The 18,692-nt window shown below is 43.0% G+C and overlaps 1 protein-coding gene across 4 annotated transcripts in view; it reads left to right on the top strand.

Annotated features, from left to right (window-relative positions):
- phf3 (PHD finger protein 3) overlaps positions 1-18,365 on the top strand; it is a 30,609-nt gene extending 12,244 nt beyond the window's left edge. For 3 of the 4 annotated variants that reach the window (XM_015362884.2, XM_015362887.2, XM_015362888.2), the window contains 13 exons: positions 581-2,141; positions 3,723-4,062; positions 5,299-5,440; positions 6,758-6,896; positions 7,146-7,302; positions 7,712-7,828; positions 8,112-8,240; positions 8,350-8,479; positions 10,001-10,199; positions 11,324-11,471; positions 12,487-12,576; positions 14,950-15,145; positions 15,645-18,365. In XM_015362884.2, the coding sequence (XP_015218370.2) occupies positions 581-2,141; positions 3,723-4,062; positions 5,299-5,440; positions 6,758-6,896; positions 7,146-7,302; positions 7,712-7,828; positions 8,112-8,240; positions 8,350-8,479; positions 10,001-10,199; positions 11,324-11,471; positions 12,487-12,576; positions 14,950-15,145; positions 15,645-17,782 (5,486 nt within the window). In that variant the 3' untranslated portion in view covers positions 17,783-18,365. The remainder of the gene's footprint in view (positions 1-580; positions 2,142-3,722; positions 4,063-5,298; positions 5,441-6,757; positions 6,897-7,145; positions 7,303-7,711; positions 7,829-8,111; positions 8,241-8,349; positions 8,480-10,000; positions 10,200-11,323; positions 11,472-12,486; positions 12,577-14,949; positions 15,146-15,644) is intronic. The other variant, XM_015362885.2, reaches the window with a different exon arrangement.
- Positions 18,366-18,692: the final 327 nt, after the last annotated feature.

Here is an 18,692-nt window from a genome sequence, read left to right on the forward strand (position 1 = left end):
GGTTGCAAAGCAGGCGTAATTTTGTTTTGCTCATTTATTTTGTCTTTTGTAATTATATTCTAAAATATAATTATTCACTTTTATTTTGCTGCACTAAAAATGTGGGATCATTTGAGGGATCCAGTGCATCAAGCGGAAGACATCTGCATCGTAGTGTTTCTGTGTGACTTGGCGTGTTGGGTTAAATTGTTTTTGTGGTCAGTGTGGCATCATGAGGTGATGCAATCCCTCCATGAATTGATGTACTGGAGTCATGTGTATACAACAAAAATAGAACCCACTTGTTTACAGAAACACGATATACACCTGTGTGGTTACGGAATGCTGTGCCCACCTGAAAGTAAAAAATAGTGAGACTGTGTTCTGTACCGTCTGCTAATATATTTAGAAAGGACAGAATTATAATGTGGGTGTTAGAGAAAACAGGGTTCAGAATTCCTGAAAAAAACAACACTGGCTGAATAGCAGCAAGTTGAATGCAGGGTTTACCAACATTATTACAGCCTCTGCTGCAGATGTTTAAATATGGAGGATTCATTTCCAGGTCAAGTGTAAAACGGTTTTTAATTTTATTTTGTAGAACCTGTTAGGAGTTTGCGACAGAGTACCTTAGCGAGGCGCTCTGGCCCTACAGACACATCTGCTGTTAAAAAATCCCCGGCCAAATCTGGGCAGGGCAGGCGAGGAGGGAGCAAGCAGCTTCAGGAGCAGCCCCAGGAGCATGCCGGGGCAGATATGGGCTCTGAGGAGGAGAAGGAGAAGGCAGAGCTGGCGAGGTGCAGTGGCAGCAGTGGCGAGCCGAAGCTGCCGTCATCAGCTGTTGCCACGGCAGAGACGTCCGCTGTCACCGCTGAAGGAGATGCGAGCAGCAGCTCGGAGACTGGAGAGCCGGCAGAGCCTCCCCAAGACTCTTCAGCAGGAGACACAGACGGCGCGCAGCCTTTGAAAGATGCCGAGGAGACGCTTTGCCAAATAACAAGTGCAGAGAGCGGGGAACAAGACAAGCCCCGAGCTGCACCGGGCTGCGGAAGGGAATCGGGGGCAGGCTTCAGTGCCGCCCCAGAGAATGTGGCGAGCGAGGCTGACATCGGCGTGGCCTCCGAGCTGGGGCCTTGCGTCAACCCCAATGAAGTTCAGGAAGGCCCCCACGTGCTCGTGAGCACCAGCAAAGTGGCGGATTGGGCACCGAGGGACTCGGGTGGGGCAAAGAGGGCAGAGACGGAACCAAAAAATAAGGACCAAATAGCTCAACAGAGACTGGAGGCGAGCAGTGGTAGAAAGATTCAGCAGAGAAGAGCCCAGGATGGAAGCGAAGCCCCGCATCTCGCAGAGCCCACCAAAGCAATGGGGCCGAGCGCGCCCAAGAGTAAGATAGGCCAGCAGCCGCTCAGAAAATGGGACCAGAAAGTTGCGGTCAGGAGACAGCTGAAGTCTAAGCAGGTCCGTTCTGTTATGGAACAGAGGAAGCAGCTTTTACCAAATGTACAGGGAGAGAGGATAAGGCCTGAGGTTGTGCCCCAGAAAAAGACCAGGAGTGACTTTCAGAATTTTCTGGGCTTGAAAAGGAAGCAAAGCTTAACAGCCGGGAAGGGGAAAGTGGATGAGCTTAAAAGGAATTTCCCACCCAAGATTCAGAAAACACAGCACAATCAGGACGTGAAGACGGGGAATGTGCACATCCCAGGGCCTCAGAAACCAGCCCCGCTTTTCAGCAAGAGCTCCAAATCTCCCGAGGTAGTTCGCTCTTCAACTAACAGAGCATCATCGTCTCGTGGGGGTCAGGAGAAACCCAAGAGCCAGCACGCAGGTATGCAGGCTGGTGTTGGCAAACCTTTTCATTCACAGGTGGGGCTGAAACCACAGAACCCGCATATAGTGGTGGGTAATATATCCAGCTATGTTCCTGTAGATGGCTTTGACGATGATGACAGGGACAAACCCAAAGTAAAAAGGGCTGAGAAGGGATTGCATAGACAGAGGAGGAGCAGTAGGAGCCTGTCCCTGGACGAGCCGCCGTTATTCATTCCGGATAATGCCCCTGCTGTGAAAAAAGAAGGCCCAGAAGACGATTCCACTGACAGTGAAGCGCTGTGGGATCCCAGCAAGCACTGCGGCTTGTGCAAGAAGCCCCACAACAACAGGTACGTCTCCGTTTCTGTCTGTGGTGTATACGATACTGGCACCTTAAAGAAATAGGCCAAGTACGCTAAACTCTTCAGTTTCATCTCTCCTGCTGCTTAGAATATGAATGATATTTGATGACTGATTTCCATGCTGATTGTGTTTCCTCCTTGCAGCAGGTGTGTGAAGTGGTGATTTAAGATGCAGATTCACAGTCCTAGTCCAGGGGGACCCCTGTGGCTTCGGGATTTTGCTTCAGCCAAGTTTCTAATCACAGGCTAATGGATTTCAGTTTTCTGTCTAACGCTTTTACATTTTTTTCAGCCCTCAACAGCTTGAAGGGAATTTGTAATTGGTTTCTACCCTGGAGTAATTCAGAGCTGCTCTCCTTTTGGTGTTTCAACTGCAGTGTGACCGAAGAAAAACACTGGGGTGCATGAGAGTCCGGTACATCGGCACTCCCACTGGTCACCTATTAAATCGGAGATAAAGGAGTAAATTCTTAACGAGCAAGTTGGGGAAAATAAATGCATGCAATAAATGCAAAATAAATGTTGAACTTGAAATTGCTGCAAACATGCTTTGGAGCGTAAAAAAAAGGCTAGACAATCTTAAATATCTGCGATAAAAGCAGATCAATCATGGACAACTGCAAAGTTGATTAAGGGTCTAGTTGTAATAACCAGCAGACAGGTGGTCCTCAGGAACTGCTGTTTTAAAAGATTCTCTTCACTTGAACTTATAAATTCTTTCACACTTTATTAAGGTTCTTCTAGACCCGGTGGAGAATTACTTTTCAGAAGGAGGTTCAGTAGTTAATACATTGCATTGATTGTGAGCCTTCTTGCTTAAGGATGAAAACATCTTTTGGCAGATTTCCTCCAGTTTGGTTTCTTTGAGATAAATCTACTAACTTTAGTCTTGTTAGGAAAATGTTTATATATATGCCTTTATACGGATATTTACTGTATCTGTGACAGCAGTGTGGAGAAGCAATTAGGCTTCTTGTTCACCTGCAGCACTCGTGGTACCCTTGAGCAAGGTAATTCCTGCAGGTTATTCTAGAAAAACACCCAGCTGTATGAATGGGAGCACATCTGACCTGCTTTGAGTAAAAGTATCAGCTGAATTATTTATTACCTATTGTTATGATTAAGAAATTGGGTTGTTGCATGTGTCTGTAAAGGAATATTACGAATTTTATGTGTGAAGAACGATCAGGGTAATTTACCTCTTCTTCAGAGAAGCTACTGAGTAGCCCATGTCACTTCCTGCTCTGTTAATGGATGACGCGGAGTCTGGCAGTTTTCGGTGTACCAATCTGGAGGAAAGGATGTCGCTGTTGAGAATCGGAAATGTGTTTTCTGTGAAGCGCTGTAGTGATGATAATCGTACAGTGATTTGAGCTCTGAGGACTGTGCCTTGTGTTATACCAGGCGTGAGGAAATCCTGTTCTTAGGAGCCCGAGTCCTGTAGGCTTTACGGAAGCTGATGAAGACTTGAACTAAGAGAGATTTGACCGCTAACCCACGTGGTTAGTTCAGAGAGGTCAAATGTCCAGCACTGGTCATGAAAAGAGGGTGTGTTTTTTAAACTGGCAGGTTCATGGTGGGCTGTGGCCGTTGCGACGACTGGTTCCACGGCGAGTGCGTGGGGCTGGACCTGGCCAAGGCGCAGCAGATGGAGCAGGAGGATCAGGAGTACGTGTGCTTGAAGTGCTGCGCCGAGGAGGACAGGAAGGCGCAGGGCGGGGAGCAGCAGCGCCCCCCGGAGGGCCAGCTGCAGGAGAGCAGGCCTGCCGCCAGGGCGGAGAGACAGGGCCACACGCTGCCGCTGCCCGCGCCCCTGTCTGCGCCCGCGGGGGGCCACCCTCACAGCGAGCTGCAGGACGCAGCCAGCCCGCCGGATGACCGCAAGCACCGCGTCAGGATTTTCAGGAAGGTGAGTGCGCTCGTGTGCTCGCCGTCGCTCAGTCTTGCTCGTCGTTTTACTTCTAATTTCTGTTTCTTAATGAAAAAAAAGGGAAAATGATGGGCTGTCATTTTAAAGAGATTTTATTTTTTAAGTAAGGCTGTTTAGAGCTATTGAGTAATTTTTTTTAATAAGAAGAAAAATGAATCATAATTCAGAATGAACTTTTTGTCCTTTCTACTTCAGGTGCACTTCTGATCCTGGAGGTTAAGGTAGCCTCAGTTCACAGTACAGTTCTCATGGGTTCGCACTGTTTTATGTGCACGTTGTCAGGTGGGCCTGGGCCAACGGGTGTGTGCTGCCACAGTTCACTTAGAACACTGTCCTACTGTAATTCAGGTTCACTTTAAAAAGATCATCTTTAAACATGGACAGTTTTGAGGTGTGGACTAAACAGTGTGGATGCTGTGAGTGGGCAGAGCATTTTTGTTCTTTAAAAGTTCATTTTTAGTTATAAGTACGTTTTTTAGGAGCCAAAGCCGCTATAACCAGTTTATCTGTGGTTGGATATACTAAGCTGCTTAAACACAAGTTCTCAGACGTCTGTATGAAAATTTGCGAGAACTACTTGGTTCTTTAACAAGCAGCACGTTGTGAGAGTGTAGGGAGCACAATGAGCACTGCTGTGACAACACCCCCCCCGGGTCTGGGTCTGTACTTTTCACTGCCACGTTTCAGTCGGTTATCATCACTGGACACAATACCGGCGTTCCCACTGCACAGCGCCTCTGCCAGCTGTCCGAACAGCTTGCATGGGATATGGCTTGTTTTCCTAAAGGATCTGAAATGTGTTTTGTCCAACGGGGTGATGTTGGTTTGCTCATTAAAATACACCAAGATAAGTAGGGGCTACCTTTCCTCATCACTAGCATAGCTTTTAAAATGATTTTCCTTAGATTCAATTTGCGTTCTATTAGTTTTAAATATTCACTGAGTTAGCAAGGTGAAGGAGTTCTTGAAAATCTAGAATTTGAAATTTGTTTTTTGTGCAATGATGTCTTATCAGTGATAAGATTAGCGAGATGAACTCTGTGGTACAGCCACTGATTCTGGGGGCACCTTTTCATGTCCTTTCCAAGGTCACTAAAACCAGTTGCAGTCTCATATTATGGGAGAAAAACAGCTTTGAGCCACAAGAGCGTGGACTCGGTCAGTTTTTAGAACACCTGTGATATTTGTGATTGCTTCTTTCATATCATATGTTAGGACTCTGTAGAAAGAAGGCAGTCAGAACAGAAAGATGTGGAGCACAAAAGACTACATTCCAGTTTGGACCACAAACCAGGCCAAGCAATAGGAGTGAAGCAGGGAGACAGCAGGACCCATGTGGACACTGTGCAGAAGTCTGGTAAGCCCTTGTTTTTCTTACAAATTATAAAGATTAGAGCTCGTTGAATGAAAAAATCTTGTAACTGGCACTTGGAGTAATATTTTATTCATAGATAGAACCAGGAATTTGCATTTTCTCCCCTTGTTTACAAGGGTTTTTGCTATGCATTCTAGTTTCTTGTCTCCGAAATGCATTCTGAGTAGATGAGTCCCTACTTTAATGTGTCCATTTTGTGAGAATGGATTCTGGGCACCTCACCTCATGACTTTGCCCTGTCGGGGCTGGGTCTGAAGCCTCTCTCTCCTGTTCCCAGGTTTGAGCATGGGCCTGTGTGATAGAGGTGTGCCCCCACCTAACCAACTGGGTGGCAGTACATGCCTAGTCGATGGGCACGCATGCTGAAGGACTTTAGGTCAAAGGATAGAACACCTAGTTGCAGAGCCTGTCTTTCTGAGGTGGCGGGACCTGGAAGGTCCTGTTTAATAGATTTTTCTTTGAGCTGGTGGCTGCTTGTCTAGCGAAGGACTCCAGTGAGAGTGAACTGTGGTGGTCAGATCCAGCAGAGACTGCGGTGCCTGTGATTGCCTGACAGCACAACCCTGTTTACAGCACAGTGATTTCTGTGTTTAAAAACAGGATGCAATGGAGGACTGTGATGTCATCAGGGTGTTATGTATGTGTTTGTCTGCTCTGGAGAAAAGTGCAAAGTACTGTATCGGATCTGCTGATCAACCAGTTAATGAAAAATGTGTCTTTTTTTGGATGCTTGTTTTTCTTAGGGTAAAAGTTTTATAGAACATTTCAGCTGGATTTCTTACTGTCCAGACATGGTGTGAGTTACAATCAGGTTGTAGGTAAGGTTTAAGACACCACTTAAAGTATCCCCATCTCTGGGGATGTTTCAGCTGAAATTATCTTTTAATGATTAAGTGGTAATTACTTAGCTTGATAGGATACTTATTTTGTCTCTAGATTGGTTCTAGCTGTTGAAGTGTTAGATCGTGTAAAGGATTAGCACCAACCCTACATAAAGGTTTCAGTTTTCCCTTGTTAAGACGTCACAAGTTTAATTTACACGGATGAGGTGGAACAACACCTACAGTAAGGTGTATTTAAAACTGAGAACAGTCCAGGAATATATTACAGTGGCTTAAAGGTTTAAATTGGCCTCAATAATTAAGGAGTGAGATGTCTGAAAGCAAGAAGATTGGGGTGCTCCAGGACCGGGACTGTGGGATCAAGAGATTTCTCTGCATAAGACAAGACCGAATTCTATTTTCAGTGTCTTGATTCTGTAATGTCATCAGGGTGTAACTGTCATCTTGTGAAATTTAGGGATGCATGAGAAACTGGATATGAAGAAGGCAAAAGTTGAAAAGGTTCCTGTCACCTCACCTACAGCATCCAAAAAACCCTCAGTTGAGCAGATCAGAAAGAATGTCCGGGATTCCCTGAAGGACATCCTTGTCAAAAGGTAATATTGAATTTAGCCTACAGCAGCAGCAGTTGGAATTCATGAAAAAATGTGGAAGTATTTATAATTTAACACTATAAGGGCAGATCCAAAAGACACAGGTGTTTTTTTGCCTGCTTGTTCTATTGTAATCCATGTGTGGATAATTACTAATTTACTTCCAGGAGGTGTATGCACTTGAAACATAGTGAAGTTGGTTCTGAGTGTTCTTGGTTAAAGGCATATATGAATTGCTGAACTTGTTTGCAGACTCAGCGAATCTGACATGAAGGTTTCAGCAGAAAGAGCTGCGAGGGTTGCCCTGAAAACGGAGAAGGAACTTTTTGCTTTCTTCCGAGACACCGACTCCAAGTATAAAAGCAAATACCGCAGCCTGATGTTTAACCTTAAAGATGCAAAAAACAACGTAAGTTGAACTTGTCTGATGGAATGACTGAAGGTGAACAGCTTGGGTTAGTGCCAAAATACATATTGCATGTGAATTAGAAAATAATAAGATGTATATTTCATATGCATTTAAAGCGCTTCATACTTGTCTTTTGCCACTCAGGCCTTTTAAGGGAAGATAACAAAAACCTCCATTAGTATTTGCAATGCATTTTAATTCAGTGCTAAAAAATATTTGTCTCTAGTTTAATTTTTTCAAAGATTCTCTTTCTGAAGTTCTTAAAATTAGATTATACATTTTTCTTCCACTCTGCAGGACAGATTTGTATATGTAAAAATAAGAGTCCGTGATAGAAGGACAATGATGCCCCATGTTGGAGAGTCCCTGCACAGTAACTCATAGTTCTTGCTGATCTTGGATATTCTAGGTGTTATTCAAGCGTGTTCTCAAAGGGGAAATCACTCCAGACCATTTGATCCGGATGAGTCCTGAGGAACTTGCATCGAAAGAGCTGGCTGCCTGGCGACAAAGAGAGAATCGACATGTAAGGATGGCTTGTGTTCGTCTTGTTCCCTTCTCCATAAGAGGCTAGAATTAGATTAAACGAGTTGCAGAATGAACAAAAACTCAGACAGCTCACAATCTTACCTGCCTTTACTGAGATTCTGTTGTCCCTCCCAGTTCAGCACTGAGGGTCTGGTCTCACGTTTCCAAGTGCCCTGAGCAGCTCCAGAGCACATTTATCAGCCGTGCCTGAGTTCTAGACAAAATCTGAAGGGTGAACCTGTTTTTATAACATTGTAGTTGGCTTTTCTTTGTTTCCTCAGACAATTGAAATGATTGAAAAGGAGCAGCGGGAGGCAGAGAGGCGGCCGATCACTAAAATCACTCACAAAGGAGAAATCGAAATTGAAAATCAGGAGCCCGTGAAAGAGCCAGAAGCGATGGAGGTGGAGGTAAGGCTGTGTGTTGGTCCTGACCGCAGTGAATGCATTTCTAGAAAGCCCCACAATTGGTAATGAATTAACCTTCAAGCTTCTGTTCTGTTTCTGTATGGATGTTCAGCCAGAGCCTGTACCCAAACCCGCTGAAGAGCCTGTGGATGTTCCTGAAGAGGAGGAATCGGAGATTAGCAAAGACACAACAAGCCAGCACAAGAGACACCTTTTTGACCTCAATTGCAAGATCTGTACAGGTGATTTTGTTATTCTTGTCTGCTTGTTGTTTGTTTTAGGTAGTATTGTACATGTGGTTCTTTTTTGTGAATTTGCAAATTGTAAAGTTTGGTCAATATAGCATTGCTGAAAACACTCTCTTGTCCAGAAGTCTATATTAATTGAAACATTCAGTTCAGAAAGACTTAGTGTATAATACAATAAGCAGCTATAACCCAGTGCCTATCTATGTTGGTGTTTTAAAAGCTTTAAGCATAGTTCTTGTTTGTCCTGTCTGACAAAACAGCTGTGGCAGTGTTTATACCAGCTGAAGAAAAAAAGGGCTTTAGAATTTCTTTCTTTGTAATACTGTAAATTAGTGTCTGATCCTAGAGAAAGCCACAATAGTGGTTCTGACCACAGTTTTAATAACTTATTTTTAGTGAGCATTCACTCATGGGCCTGGACAGCCATAATCCACCATATTTGATAGGTAATGAAAATGAAAACTCCTGGCTAAACGAGGGACAACAATTACATGGATTACAATTACAATTACAGCAAGGGTTTCCATACTGATATAGCTTGTGTTAATTGAGCAAATAACATCCCAGCGTGCTTAGAGTCATGATGAAGATCCTGGTGTCATCGGAAGAGGGTGGTTTTTGGGGTGTGTTTGGCAGGAGCTTCAATGCCCTAGACAGCTCTACTTGTTGATGTTTCCCGAGCAGCTGTCTGAGGTCATGTAACCCCACATGGAGCTACCAGGAAAGAAATCATCAGTTGGGGACAGCAGAGCTTCGCAGCATACGCTTCAGAATTGTGATATATGTGCACTGATTGGAAGGGCAAGGCAAAGCAGGAAAGAGGCTGCAGATCAATGGACTGCAAATTTCAACCTTGGGTGTGAGCAGCTAGTTTAATTAACAACCCCCAGAGAGCAGGATGCCATAGTAGAGTTGCAGGGCAAAAAATGTTTATAACACCAGGCAGTGCACGTTTATAAGTCCAGTGGTACAAAGAATACAAGCAGTGGGGAAAAATGCGATTTGGTCAGATAATTCATCCTTCACCACGTTGTCTCTCAAAAGTGCTTAAGGTCCCTATCTAAAGAACTCTACAGCTCTGGTAACTTGTTTCCAAAAGCGAAGGGTTCTGGCAGTAAATGCTAATCGCTGCTCAGTTGTACTGAGTGATCATTGTCTCCCCATGTTGCTGTATTTCCTTCCTGTCGAGAGGGGTATCTTTTGGGATGCCCACTAGTTTGATGACAGTGATATTAATGTTACCGTATATCATTGCTTTCTTGGTCAGTAGAGCAATTATGAGATATCCTTGAACAGTGCCTGGGACAAGGTCTTCCACCTCCATTAATCAGGCATGAGCTGGTTCTTGTGGAAGAATGGCAGACGTGGAATTACAGGCTGTATTTGCTGCACACAGTGGCCCATCTCCTCTGTTAACTGACATTACATTTGTGTTTCTGTTTTTTGTTCACTAAATGTATGATCCTCCAGGCTTTGAAGGGGGACGTGAGTATGTGTGTTTTGCTTCACTTGCAGGTCGAATGGCTCCACCTGTTGAGGATGCGAGTACTAAGGTAGTGAAGGTGGCCACCACTGTGATCCGGAGGCAGTCCAGTGCTGAGGGAGAAACACCAGTCGAAACAACAACCTCTGCTCAGCCTGACACTCTGGCCTTCGGTGACTTAGAGGAGAATAAATCCCTGACTTCCAGGGTCTCTTTCTCCTCTGAGGGGAGGTGAGATTTCATAATGCCTTGAAAAATTATTTTTAAACCTACAGGAAGTTTATGTGAATTATTGCTATTGCTTGCTGGGATAGGCTCCAGCTCCTCTGTGACCCTGTATTGGTTAAAGCGGTTCGAAAATACATCGATAGATGAATCGGTCGACTCTTTAGTGCAGATCCCTTGATAATATCATACATTTGGAGTCTGTGTACTTTCTGCAATGCCTACAAAGTGACAGACAAGTGAGGCCCAACTAGGTTGAAAGGCTAGTTGAAATATTTTATTAAAACAGAATAAAGTAAAGGTGAATCAAATAAATATACAGTACACACAGGTGGTGATAAACTTTTTCATCTTGCAGTATGGCTATTAATGTGTTTGGAAAACACTGGTCAGCACTTGGCTTCATTTAAAAAGAGTCAAAATATCAAAAAAGTGTACTGCAGATTCTGTGATCCTGAACAACAACAAAAAAGAACACCTTCAATGCTTAAAAGTGCTACAATAGTAGAAAATAGTGTAATTGAAACATAAAAATGGTAGTCACTAGATGACTTTGTTTTGATAAAAATAGATAATCCACATTTATGGGAAAATGTTAAAAAGCTCCTGTGCAATCAAGATGTGCCAGACTTTTTTTTACCAGAAATGTTACTTTGCATGTTCAGTTTATAAAATCTGCACTGACACAAAGTGGTTCCTTTTCAGTTATAGCTGATGAAGCAACAGATGTGCAGTATAACTGTATACTTAGTTTTACAGCCTGTCAGCTGGAAAGACAATGAACTGCCTGTTTTTCTTAAACTGCATATTCAGCTTGAGTCTGCCACAGCACATAAAATAAACAGAATACACTGAGGGCTGTTGAAAAGTATGACTTGGATTTTATAAATCAGAGCTGTTTGTAAGATTATAAAGGTCCACTGCACATGTTCTAAATTTTATTCATTGTATTGTGTTGTCTGAAAATGTGTGATGAATGTGACATTTATGCTATAACCAATCTACTAAAAGCAGCTGCTGGTGTTGCGATTAAGTAAACCCCGATATGTGAGTGTGAAAGCATAGTAATTAGGATTTAAAAGATTTCACTTTTTTATCCATGATCTCAGTGTTCTGACTATGTTTTCCAGATCTGAAGCTCCCAGCAGTGGAGAGGATGAAGCCACATTCCTCTCTCGTTTGGAGTCTCTTTGGAAAGGGTTCATCAACATGCCTTCTGTAGCGAAGTTTGTAACTAAGGCTTATCCAGTATCAGGCATTTTGGACCACCTAACTGAGGTTAGCCTGAAGTTTTTGCTTTAGCCTGTTAGAACCAAATGTGTATGTTCTGTTCCAAAAAGGATACTGCATGAGAAAGGGTATTAAACATCTATTCATTTTTGTGATTTACACATAATATGGATAGTAGTCTAACATGTTCTTCACTAGCATTGAAGCATGCAGGAAATGCCTAGAACTGCAAATTCAAAATGTTGGCAAAGTGTTTTACTCCTTGCCAAATGTTCCATACTGTGTGGTTAGGGAAACTTGTTATACATACACTTTTGAGAGTAAAGCCTTCGTCCCAAACAGAAATGCAAAGGTTATGCAGTGGCGAGTATAATCAAGAACGTTGTAAGCTTTAAGATGGCATTCCAAATAATCTTTTGCAAACCTCTTCAGATGTCACAGAGACACTGCTTTTCAAATGCTACAAAACAAATATCAATTGTAGCGCACATTGATGTCTGTTACAGTACTCACAGAAGTGAATAGCATCCAAGAGTCTGGATTAGTCTTATGCAGTTCTATAATTGACTTCAGACAGTAGCTGCAAAATCCATCTGAAAACAGTTATTAACAGGATCCATGGACATTGCATTGGTGATCGACGTTTAGACTCCCTGGGTCATGGGGACCAGGATTTGGATGACAGAGGTGTATTCATGGTTGTGGGAAGACTTAACACCTTATAAATTCATCACTTTGCCATTCCAGTTTATTGGGGCAAGCAGTATAATGTATATTTGTATGTTTAAGATACCTTCACATTGTTAGGTGATATATTTCTAATACGTGTATTTTGTGAGCCACATTACAAATATTTAAATGATAAAAAGTAACTTTGTAGATAGGGGAGTATAAATCTTCTGTTATTTGCAAGACTTCCATATTTCCATACTTGATATCTGTGCAAGAGCTGTGGGCTGATCAGGGCGTATCCAGTCTCCTGAAACATTAACACATAATATGTTGAATTGGCCACCCTGTAACAATGAGACCTTAATATTGCCTTCAATGTTTTTACTTATAGGACCTGCCAGATAGCATTCAGGTTGGTGGGAGGATATCACCTCAGACAGTGTGGGATTATGTGGAAAAGATTCGTGCCTCAGGAACAAAAGTAAGTAAACTTTACAATAGGGTCCAGCAATGAGTTATCATTCCCTCCATTTGTGAGTAGGAGTCCCTTTACAGCCTCTCATGTTGCTGTAGGATTTGCTGTGATTGCCTAGATTTATTTTTACCAACACTGAAGGAATAACAGAAGTCATCCGCTACAGTGCAGAAAAAACTTCTGAATCTTGAATGTAATTTATGAGAATTACAAATCGCTTACAATTACACTTGTTTAATTTATACCAGTCTTTTCTTAAATAACTGAAAGGGTTTATATTTACCAATTTAATGAAAGGCAATGGTATATGAAGTAGAAAACAAATGAATAATTATAAATTTTGTATCTGAAATGTGTGAACCCCTAGTTTATTTAGCACATTTAAGGGGGGTAATTAGAATCAGGTGGTTATATAATTGGGTAACAAGTTAACAGGTACTGGGTAAACCCCGTTCTATATGATGGTGAGAAAACTACTGAGTTTGGCCTTTACCATGCAGGTAAGTGGAAACAAGTCACGCCAATATAAAACAGGATTTTAAAGGACCTTTCTGTGTGGCCAGTGTCACTGTTCATGGCTCTACCATCAGGAAGAGATTGAACAGTAGTGCTTTTCATAGTACAATATAACCAAGAAGAAATCTTAACTCTCTAAAATGAACAGTGCCACCTGTCTCAAGTTCGCCAAAGAACATCTGGATGAGCAGCAAGACTACTGAAAGAATGTTCTCTTGAAAAACAAGTCAGAAGTTGTTTTTTTTTGGCCACAGTGAGAAATATACTGTAGTTGAGAAAATAGTTCTCTGACAGTTGCTATCCTAGAGCCCTCCATGCACTGTTCAACTCCCTAACTCATTTTTTTACATAAGGAATATTTCAGTATTTTAAGGTTTATCTTACCACAAAGCACAGGAAGCCACAAATAAGGCAATATTTAGATAAAGAGCACTGTTAATGCCTTTTAATAATCATTTATAGCTCTCAGAAATGCTTTTTTGGTCATTTGCTATGTAAAAGCTGGTTAACTCAAAACACAAATGAACAAAAACAATCTAAATCTTTCAATTAGCTGACTTCAAGTTGCCATGAATAAAAAGTGTTGCTAACCTGTACTTTCTGCACTGGATTCTGCAATGCAAACATCAGGCCACTCGTGCTGTGTTGAAATTCTGAAAACCCGTGTGTGTTTTACATCACATCATAGCAGTTGGAGTTTTGTGATTTGTTACTGGCAGATGAAGGTTAGCTGATAGCTGTGTGCTTTCAGTGCACCCATTCCAAAGTACGTGTCTTTCTCGGTACCTAATCATTATGGTTATGAAAGTTAATGATCCCAAATTATCCCGCACCCCTTAATATCTAACCACCCTCTCCAGCCTGCAAAAGAGTGTTTGTTTCATGCCTGGCTGCAAAAGAGTCAAAATGTCCTGGACTCACAGCTGTTAGGTTGGGTCCCCTAGGATCCCATTCCACTGCAGGGGTCTACCCTACTCTCAGGCATGAACAAAGTCAACACTCAAAGACTCCAATCATCACAAGCACCATGCATGTCCTTTAAAATCAAACAATAACCTAATTGTACCCATGTGAGAGTGTGAATTTCTATCAATTAGCCAGTAATTAAGTTTGTCAACCCCTGGTGTAGCTATTTACAAGTAATTAAAGGCCTTAGTAATTGCTTCTAGTGGCAGATTGGCTGTAACTGCAGCACCCTCTGAAGGTTGCGGGCCACAGCTGCCTTCCGCCAGAACAATGTCATCCGGACTCTCTCAAGTGGTAGGAGTATCATGGTTCTGGGCTACTTTGCCATTAATCTATCGTTGTGTTTGCAAATTCTGGAGGAATAATGTGTCCGTCAACTGAAGCTGTGCTGAAAGTGGGTCATGCAGCAAGACAAATGTGTAAGCAGATCTGCAACAGATGTCTAAAGAAGAAATTTTGCATTTTTGACTGGCTAAGTCAAAGTCTAGGTTTAATCCCCATTGACATGTCATGGCTTGCCACGAGCTAATCATGCAAGGAAGCTCTTAAATGTCACCAACTTGAAGTTCTGAAAGGCAAATAGAGCAGAAAATCTAAAACCTGAATTGTGAGTGTAATTATTGAAGGAAAAATCTAGTTGAAGTCATCATTGCTCAAAGAGATGCTACCAGTTATCAAATTGAAGGGTCATTTTGTTAATTAAATAATTCAAATATAGCTTATGCATTTGTGTTATACATGGAATCAGGTCATCATCCTTTATTGAGAAGATTTGAAGTCTTTGTTCTCTCATGGATGAGAATACGGAACACCCCAGGGGGTTTCTCAGATGTCTTTCCTGCACAGTAGGTATGTGTTAATCTGTGGAGTGATCTGTGGAAATGTGGACTCTTCCAGGAGGTGTGTCTGATTCGGTTCTCCCCGGGGACAGAAGAAGATGAGATCTCCTACACGCTGCTGTATGCCTACTTTAGCAGCCGCAAGCGTTATGGTGTTGTAGCCAACAACATGAAGCAGGTTAAAGATATGTACCTCATTCCCTTGGGGTCTTCAGAAAAAATCCCCCATCATCTTGTACCTTTTGATGGTCCAGGTAAGGGACAATATTTTTACTTCTGTTTTTCTAAATATGAGGGGGGCTACCGAGTGGAGGCCATTCTGCCCATTGAGCTTGTCCCTTTCTTTTTCTGGAGTTCCATGTCCAGGTGGTTGTACTGGGGGCACCCCTCCTTTCCTGAAACACTTCATTTATAGTACCAACTCAGTCTTAACCCGAATTCTTTAAGAGACAGAAGAAAACCAGGGCACCTTTCCGAAACCTGCACGAACACAGGGGAACAGATGCCTCAGTTTTTAATTGCCCCCAGGACCCTAGTGCTGGCAGTATCCACCACACTGACATGCTACCCTATCAGAAGACTTCACCCATCACCCAACTATTTCTCCTCTTGACCTTTGCGCAGGCTTTTTAGATTTTTAGATATTTTTTTAAAAAGACTTTTTAAAGTCGTTTTTAATTCATCGCTTCCTATGCAATATTCCCGGTTTTATTTATGAATGTGTTTGTTTTATTTTTGTTTGTAACCTCTCAGGTTTAGAAGCCAAACGTCCAAACCTTCTTCTAGGACTAATAATTCGACAGAGGGTCAAGAGGGACTTTGGAGTTGTCCTACCAGTAGATGTTTCTGAAAGTTCTTCAAGTAGGTTTTTGCCAGAGAAAAGGACCAAGGTAGATTTACCAAATGAAAGTGAAGATGGCCCTGATGAACAAAATGACTTCTTCAACCCCCTGAAAGTAGTCGCACCAAAGCATCTTGGGAAAGCTCAGCAGTCTGGTCAGGATGAGGCTGAAGATGAAAAGCAGCAACATGAAGAAGCTCCTATAGTGGTGGAAAGCAACGTACAGGAGCCTCCAAAACCATTGCGGTTCCTTCCCGGTGTTCTGGTTGGTTGGGATAACCAGCCTTCCACTCTTGATCTGGCAAGCAAACCATTGCCCATGGATATTATCCAGAGCTTACTGGGTACAACAGAAAAGGCACCAGAGAAAGAGACCACAGGTGATGGAGTTTCTTCAGAAAATATAGCAAGCAAAAACCCATCTTCAAATGGTCCTAAATTAGATCGATTTATTGTAAAAAAGAAAGAAGCCAAAATTGTTACAATAGAGCAGCAGTCTAATCCAAATGACAAGTGTACAGCTAATGATTCTTCAGGTGTGGAGCCGTCTAGTGGTCCTTCTCCCGTTTCTCTGAAAGACAAACCGCCAGATGTTTCTACAGAGGCATTCCTTGCTAACTTGCCCACAGCTCAAGCAGGTAAAGAGGAAGACACCTTGTCAGAAAATAAGGTAGAAAATAAGGTTTTTGCACAGAAAGAAGAATTGCATAAAGCCCAACTGAAAAGCGAAGGATCATCGGCTACTGAAAAAATCGGCAACATCAGTTCAGTTTCCCCAGCTGTGTCTAGTGCGTCTGCTGAGGAACAACAGCCCACTGTCTCAAAATCCTCAGTGTTTTCTGGTTCGGTGAAGGACCCCAGACAGACTGTGGGAAGAATCTTGAAAAGCAGCCCTGCCCCATACTTGTCCCAAAAGCAAAGCTTTAATGATGATGATGGACATAGAAATGCTCAAGAAAAAGAAGTTAGTTTTAAGGCAGAAAATGTACATTCTGGTTCTATAGGTAATCCTATTCCTCGAGAACATACCCCTGTATTTAACGTTCCAGTGCTGAATACTGACATTCAGTGTTCATCAGCTCGTGCGGTGGGAACACCGCAGGGCTATTCATATCAGCAAGCCCTCACACGGCAAGAGGAAGTTCAGAATATAAGCACAGCCCCATCTTTTGCTAAGGGTGCTGATCTGAACATGCCTGTGCAGGGTCACCCCCAGGGTCCCCCTGTAGGGGTGTTCCCTCAAGGAGGGCCTGCACCTCCACCGTCCAGCTTCCCTCCGCTTCATGCCAGTGGTCCCGAATTCCAGTACCACTCCATACCAGCACCAGGTTTCCCGGGACAAAACAACTCAGTGCCTCAGTTCCAGCCACAGCTCCAGCCGATGCCACCCAATTTCAGCTTTCCAAGAGCTGCCCCTCCCATGTTTCACCAGCCAGAACCAGAGGGCCCGAGTCACGGTGCATCTTGGCCCAGAGCTGGCCCTCCTCTGCCTGGTTTCCCACCACGGCACCTACTTCCCGGACCGGCACCTCCATATGAGCCGGCAAGGTATGTGGGGTCTGGGAAGCCGCTGCCTTCAAAGGAGGACAAGGGCCCGGAAAGACGCTACAGCGATCACTGGGACAGGCAGCCCCATTATTCCGATGACGCTTACAAGAGAGACCATGGCAGTCAACAGGGCCGGCAGAGGTTCTACAGCGAATCTCATCACGAGAGGAAAGGAAGGGAGCACGAGAGGGACAGGGGAAAACACTGGGAGCATCACTCGGAGCAATGCGGGCACCGGGAGAGAAGCCACAGCAGAGAGGAGAAGAGCAGGGAGCACCACAGGAGCCACGAAGAGCGGCACCGGGACAGACACCCGAGTCACGGCGCGGAGCACGGCCGAGCGGAGCGGCACCGGGACCGGCAGCAGAGCGGGGAGCGTGGCGGCCGGCACGACGCGGATCGGGAGAAGAACCGGGAACGGGACAGGCACAAGAAAGACTACGAGTGCGAGAAAGGGGTGAAGTCCCCGAAAGAGAAATCAAAAGACGATAAACATTTATGATGGCTTGTTTTCATGGCGCCATCTTCTTAATGTGCATAGTTGTTTCTATCGGTATCAGATTGCATTTACACACCCGCTGAAACTCTCCTTAATTTTATCTTTAGAAACAGAACCAGTAATACTTCAGTAGTTGAGCTTTTTAATATGTTAAAGCTAATATATAAGATGCCTTTTTTATTACTGACAAGATATATTCATATCTTTTGAGTTGGTTGGGTTTTAAATTTAACAGAAAAAAGTGGTTGTACATTTCTGGTTTGGATCCTTCTGTTTCTGTTTCGTATGTTGTACGACTGTAATTAGAACTCGAGTTTTGAGTTTTTTTTTGTTTTAAAAGATACTACTCCATGCTGTTGGTGAAACCAGTCACATTGCATGAAGCTACTTCAGATGGCAAACATACTTGGAATTAAATAAGTATTTTCATCATAAAATCAGTGCATTTTTTTTCAATGTAATGAAGTTTGTAAGGTCAAGGAAAAATGACTTTTAAAAATCTTTTTAGCAGCATTGTTGGTCTTGGGTATCAATTTTTTTTAATTTCTTCACTAAAATAAATGTTTTTTTAAATATTTGTCCATAATGATGTTTTGTGTAGATTTGTTCTGTACATACAGTATTTTCTTGCACTTCACGGTGAGTTGCAGTCAGTATAAATTTGTAGTCTGTAGAAGACCTAAGATTACTTTTGAATGTTAAGAAAGTGTACTTTCCATAGAAAGAACCAAAAACTCCTGGTAAGAAATAATGCCAAGAAACTGTTGAGAATCTTCTGTGCCTAGGACATACTGGGGTGTATGAACGGATGTGTTTGCAATAAGGAGAACAGTCTGCATCAGATGGTAGATAGTTGCACAAGTGTTGTTTCTGGGGGAATGCTTATAAGGAGAAAATGGTCATAGTTATGTCT

The sequence above is a fragment of the Lepisosteus oculatus genome, chromosome 17 (genome assembly GCF_040954835.1).
Source record: "Lepisosteus oculatus isolate fLepOcu1 chromosome 17, fLepOcu1.hap2, whole genome shotgun sequence".
In the NCBI taxonomy this organism is placed as follows: domain Eukaryota; kingdom Metazoa; phylum Chordata; class Actinopteri; order Semionotiformes; family Lepisosteidae; genus Lepisosteus; species Lepisosteus oculatus.